This window comes from Malaclemys terrapin, chromosome 8 (genome assembly GCF_027887155.1).
Source record: "Malaclemys terrapin pileata isolate rMalTer1 chromosome 8, rMalTer1.hap1, whole genome shotgun sequence".
In the NCBI taxonomy this organism is placed as follows: domain Eukaryota; kingdom Metazoa; phylum Chordata; order Testudines; family Emydidae; genus Malaclemys; species Malaclemys terrapin.
In genome coordinates this window covers 104,156,454-104,162,906 of record NC_071512.1, presented here as the reverse complement: position 1 = coordinate 104,162,906, position 6,453 = coordinate 104,156,454, and the positions used below count along the sequence as shown (strand labels likewise).

Below are 6,453 nucleotides of genomic sequence, written 5' to 3'. Positions count from 1 at the left end.
ACGAATGTCTATATTCATTTAAAATAAAGCGCTTGTGTAGGTATTTGCAAATTATTCCTCTGTTGATTACACACAGACGCGGCTCTTGGTAAAACAACTGAACACCGGGGAAATGTTTGAAAAATTCAAACCTATCGAATATCCCAGTGAAACAGCGCTGGAAAGCTTTTTACAAACGAAATCTACAAAAGATTCCAATAACTGCCCCGCGATGCCGATTGATTCGTGTGTTCAACCAAAGCAACCGCGTTTTCACTCTGCCGATGTCTTTTTTTTTTTTTTTTAATCTGCAACGTTTAACAACATAAAATGTAAACCGAATGAAACGGTTCTAGGGTTACCCAGGTATTTCTGCACGGAAAAGTGGTACATTTCTCTGCAGCTCCCAATGTTTGGTGTCAGAACACCCCCGCCCCAAAGTGTCCGGTTTTAAATATGGTTTAAAACAACCTGTCCCCAGTGCTGGCTGCAAAGAGATCCTTGATGATGGTTATCATCCTATTCTTGACTCCTGTCTTTGTTTTCATGGTTTATCTCCTGCAGGAAATTAGGGTCCCTTCTTCAAGCCCAATTCCATCGGCACCTCCAGCGCTTTCCCAGCCGACTACGCTGGGGCGTGTCATTGACCGAGTGCCTTGGGTTCATTTAGGGGGTCGTCCCCCCTCCCTTTCCCCAGGCTGCTGCCAATCCGCGGTGCCCACCCGTGCGGCCAGGGGCTGCAGGAGAAGACTGCACCTGGTGCGGGTCAGACACTCACAGGGGGGCCGGAGAGCGAGCGGCCCCGGTCGGAGGCGGCTCTCCCAGGGGCGGGCGCAGGGGGGGCTCAGGTGGGTGGGCACCGCCGCCCCGTTACAGGGTGACGCCAGCCGGCGGGGATATAAAGCCCCCGGGGGAACTCCCCTCGCTCTGCTCCCCATCCGGCCAGCGCCTTATGAACCCGGCCAGCTTCTCCTACGTCCCGGCCATGTGCACCCCGCCCGGCTCGCCCGCCGCGCCGGAGCCCGGGAGCCCGCCGCAGGAGCCGCCGCCGCCGCCCGCCCCGGAGGAGCCGGCTGCCGCGGGCGGCGGGCGGCGGCGCAAGCGGCCGGTGCCGCGGGGCAAGCCGCCCTACAGCTACATCGCCCTGATCGCCATGGCCATCGCCCACGCGGCAGAGCGGCGGCTGACGCTGGGCGGCATCTACCGCTTCATCACCGAGCGCTTCCCCTTCTACCGCGAGAACCCCAAGAAGTGGCAGAACAGCATCCGCCACAACCTCACCCTGAACGACTGCTTCGTCAAGGTGCCCCGCGAGCCGGGCCACCCGGGCAAGGGCAACTACTGGGCGCTGGACCCGGCGGCCGAGGACATGTTCGACAACGGCAGCTTCCTCCGCCGCAGGAAGCGCTTCAAGCGGGCCGAGCTCGCCACCTACCCGGCCTACTCCGCCTTCAGCCCCGCCGCGCCCTACGCGCCCGCCGGCTACAGCCCGCCGCTGCCCGCCGGCGCCCCCTACCCGCGGGGCTTCACCATCGACAGCCTCATGGGCGGCGCCGAGCTGGGGCTGAGCCCCGCCGCCGAGCTGGGCGGCGGCCCCGAGCCCGCCTGCTTCCCGCCCGCCAGCCCGCTGGGCCGCGCCTACCCCTACTCCGCCTCGCCGCCGCCGCCCCACCTGCCCGGGCCCCCGAGCGGCTACTCCCCGCCCGGCAGCGCCCCGCTCTACGGCGCCGCCGGCCGCCTGGGCCTGCCGCCCGTGCGCGCCGCCGCCTCCTGCGCCGAGCACCCCGAGCCGCTCCTGGCGCTGGCCGGGCCGCAGTTCGGCCCCAATCCCGCCTACATGCGGCAGCCCGGCTTCGCTTCGGGACTCGAACGGTACATGTGATTCCGGCGCTGCTGTAGGAGCAGGGCCCATGTACCACCCTTTTCCATGTTGATGGGACACACGCTGTACGTGAATGCATCTGCTTTTTTACTGTACATATGTAGATTATTTCATCCTAACACTGTACGCGCTGCGTAATGCGTTGTGCTGCATGGCACATGGCACTGAGTGTGAAACACGTTGGGTGTTGCATTGCACATGTGCTATACAACAGGTCGTGTATTGCATATGCATTGTACTGTCTCCTGTGCGCATGGATTGCCTAGCACACTGTAGTGCACTGTATAATGCATTGTAGTGCATTGCACAAGCGCTGTATTATGCACTGCGTTGCAATGCTCTATAGTGCATTTTCAGTGCTCTAGCACGTGTTATGCATGGTATAATACATTGGAGTGCATTGTGTGTGAATTATGATTCACGGGATAATGCATTTAGTAGTGCCCTGCGTAAATCATCGTGTAAGGCACTGTTACCTTGTAGATTTGTAAACATTCCAGGATGTCCCATTTTCCCCCCTCTCTTTGTTGGATTCATAACCTGTAACCAGACAGTTAGCAAAACTACTAGGTATGGGATTTTTTTATTACTATTTAAGACTTTACCTTTTTTCTTCCTCTGTGGGAAAAAAACATCTTTTTACTATTTTTTAAAAAAATAACTTTTATTGTTAGAAAGGATTTTAAAAAAATAAATCTTTCCTTTCAACTGTTTAATACTGCTCTTTTTTTTAGAAATGGTTTTGAGGGGGTTTTAAAAATAGACTACATCAGAACTCAGCTGATTCATATGAGAATCATAACATTGTTTTAATTATGCCAAGTGCCTTGTGCTTTCATTTTTTACTGACACTTTTTCAGAGCTATACTCACTGTTTCAAAGCTGAAGTCTGTTTTTAAATACTGGTGGTAACTAGCCGTTGTACAGCTTCCTAAAGGAAGCCTCCTAAAGCCATTCTGACAGTGGCCAATGCCAGGTGCTTCAGAGGGAACGAACAGAATAGATAAACATCAAGTGATCCATCCCCAGTCCCCGTTCCCAGCTTCTGCAAACAAAGGCTAGGGACACCATCCCTGCCCATCTTGGCTAATAACCATGGATGGACCTATCCTTCATGAACTTATCTAGTTCTTATTTGAAGCCTGTTATAGTCCATCCCCTGGAATCTTGAAATTGAGATTGGATTCCTTTCTGTAAAGTGTCCTCTATTTATCTACAATTGACACCGTTGGATAGTTTTCACTTATGTAGTAGTGAGAATAATTCTCGCCACTACAGGAGTTCTTGCAGGTGAAATTGTATGGCCTATGTTATACAGGAGGATAGACTCACTAGATGATCACAATGGTCCTCTTTGGCCTTAAATGTTTAATCTGCACCCTGGCTGGTCCTTTGCCCTTTATTTATAGGGCTGTATCCTGGCATGGATTTTTGAGGCGAATTCCCCACTGATATTCTCCATGTTTTTTACCCTAAATTTCCTACATGTAAATGTGCAAGCATGGGATTTTTCTCCTCATTGTAAAAAACCAGGATTTATCTGCTACTCTGATTTACAGGAGCATTTGCATTGGAGCTGATTCGGTGAGTTGGTGTTCTGGGATGGGGCTCTCGACTCATTTGAATTCCCTGGCTAAGGGAGTTAGATGCCAAATTCCAACTGACTTTCAATGGAAATTTGTGCACCTAATTCCCTTAGGCCCTTTTTGAAAATCCCATTCCTTATCTTTAGTTTAACCCTGTACAAACCTGTACTTGCCTGGATACACCAGTGTTTTAATGAATGATTATCTGTGAGGGTCTCTCTTCTGGGGTGTTTGATTAGCATGTTCTGCATGCCATTTAGAAATTAACATTCATGCAACCCAGTCCACCTTCAGGTAGGTGCACCTGGCAATTTAGGAACCTGATCACAAGGGTTAGGTGGCTTTATCTGGCCTGTGTAGGTCAGGCTATCAGATTATCTGTTATCTCTCATCACTAGTCCCTCCTCACTCAGATTCACCTCTTCAGACTCTTAGGGATTTATACTGATGCTCATCGTCATAGTATCTATGTGTCTTCTGCATAAAATCAATTAGCAGTAGCCAAATCTATAGGGGAGTTGGTGGAACAGAACTACTTTCTAATTCTTGGATCATACTTACCTTTTTTTTTTTACTGATTGGGAGATAAAAACAAAACCCGGAAAGGTATTTAGACTATTTGTAAAATAAATCCATAAAGCTAACCACAGGAAGATATTTTATACCCAACAGAAGTCTGAAAAGGTTCAGTCTCATGTAAACAGTATTACCTGCGTCGCATTCCAAAGTTTATTTTTCTGTTTTTTTAAATGTTTGAATGGAATAGAGAAAGGTAAAATGATCTTTCAGAAGAAAAATAATTATACGGGACTCTTGTAAATATGGCACTGTGGGATGTAGGACCTGAGCCTGCAATCTTTGTATAGGCAAAACTGCTTTGAAGTCTGTGGCGGTTTTGCCTTAGTAAGCCGTGGGGGATCAGAGCCATACACTTTCCTGATTCTTTAGCAATTATAGAGCCTACCTGCTTCCATTTGAAGTGAATGGGACTTTAATGGGAACAGGATTGGGACCTTCTGAAGTTGTGGAAATGAAAGGTGGGTTTGCATGGCAAATGAAAGCATTTCTTGGGGGATTAGATAAAAAGGACCTGGCTTGGAAAAAAAGAAGGTATGGTGGAGGGATGGGGTCAGTACACATATATACAGCTCTCTGGGAACAATTTGATGAAACTCTGAACCAGACATGTTCCTCACTGTTACGCTAGCCCAGGGGTCGGCAACCTTTCAGAAGTGGTGTGCTGACTCTTCATTTATTCACTCAAATTTAAGGTTTCGCGTGCCCCTAATACATTTTAAGGTTTTTAGAAGGTCTCTTTCTGTAAGTCTATGATATATAACTATATTGTTGTATGTAAAGTAAAGAAGGTTTTAAAATGTTTAAGAAGCTTCATTTAAAATTAAATTAAAATGCAGAGCCCCCCGGACCAGTGGCCAGGACCTGGACAGTGTGAGTGCCACTGAAAATCAGTGCCATAGGTTGCCTACCCCGTACTAGCCTGAAGTGGTGCTATCAGAATCAAGGATTAATCTGTGAGACTTCTGCACAGGGAGCCAAGTGGCAAATGCTGCCCTAGGTGGGAAGTGATGGAGAAAGGGCGGATGATAAGTCGATTCATTTCCAGTCACCCAGAAGCAGCAGGAAGGAAGCTTGCAGGAGTCGTTTGCTGGGATCTGCGGGGAAACTTCTGAAAGGGCTATTCAAGTTCTTTGCAGCTTTGGATTTCAGCTCAAGTGCCTTTGGAGCCAGCTGGGCTCAGGGTGTCTGAGGGGCTGAGCTATCGCTCGCTCCTATCTTTCAGCTGTCTCCTTCCTCACACCATTGAAGTTGCATTTGGGGACACTTAACTTTTAAAAAATCAAACTGGGATCCACGCTGGAGTTTGCAGTAGGCCTGTTCCACCCCTGCACATGTACAAGCCATGATATTTGATTCCCTTAACAGGATACACTTACCGAAGGCTTAGCAGGAGTCTTTCCAGGCACAGAAATCTAGCCGCGGGCTTTCCATCAGACCAATAAGCATCAGAGCTGATTGAATTCCAGAAAATGTGGCTTGTGGGAAAACAAACCAGAGAAATTTGTCAGATAATAAAGCCGACATATAGTATTCAACCACCTCTCTTAATAATATTCTGTTCTGGAGATTCAAACCTCACCATAGCCACTGTAGTCAGTGGAAAGATTCTCTATTGATGTCAAATGTCTCGGTCCTTATATTTAGGATCAGTCCTTATATTTACAAATAAAATGAAAATCAAAATGGGGGAAGCTCTTTTTTTATATTATTATTATTAACCCCAGGGTGGGGGAGATTGTAGCCATTTGTATTTTGATTGTTGTTAAACTAATGTGTTCAGAGTATTTTCTTGATTAAGTTAATGTATCACCACTAGGCTTTTAAGCTTTCATTTCAAAGGCTTGTTTACAGTTCGGATGAATCTAGCAAATGAGTTGGATTAAAATGTCATGTAGGGCGTAAGCCTTCCAGGGCCATGGTGGATTTAAGCTTTGCAGAGTTTACATGTGGCCCACTAGCCCTCATTTGCTTTACTGGCTTATTTTTAATGCTCCTCTGTATGACTTCAATGAAACAGGAGCAATTATCACCGGTTGTGAAACCAAGTCTCCGATAAAATCCTCCCCTCTTTAGTTAGCACTATCCACGGAATTCGGGCTATCTTAAGTAATGACACTCCTAAATCATCTGATCTTGCTGCCGTCGAAGTAATTGGCAAAACCCCTCATTGATTTCAGTGAGAGCGGGACGGAAGAATGAAAAATGCAGAGACTCCTAGGACCACTGAAAGTAGCCAGGGGCCAGATTTGTAAAGATATTTAAGCACCTGACATCCTTAAATTCAGTGGGAGTTAGGTGCCTAAATGCCTTTGAGGCTATAGGCACCAGTGGGATTTTCAGAAGGTCCCAATTGAAATTGATGGGCGTTAGGTGCCTAGATTACTTTTGAAAATCACACTAGACACCTGAATACCTTTAAAAATCTGT

General features: G+C 47.8%; 1 protein-coding gene across 1 annotated transcript; it reads left to right on the top strand.

Moving 5' to 3' along the window:
* Window positions 1–964: 964 nt before the first annotated feature.
* On the top strand, window positions 965–1,913 carry FOXE3 (forkhead box E3). The gene is given in 3 exon segments (XM_054038622.1): window positions 965–1,763; window positions 1,766–1,867; window positions 1,870–1,913. Coding segments are annotated over 3 exon segments (945 nt in total).
* Window positions 1,914–6,453: the final 4,540 nt, after the last annotated feature.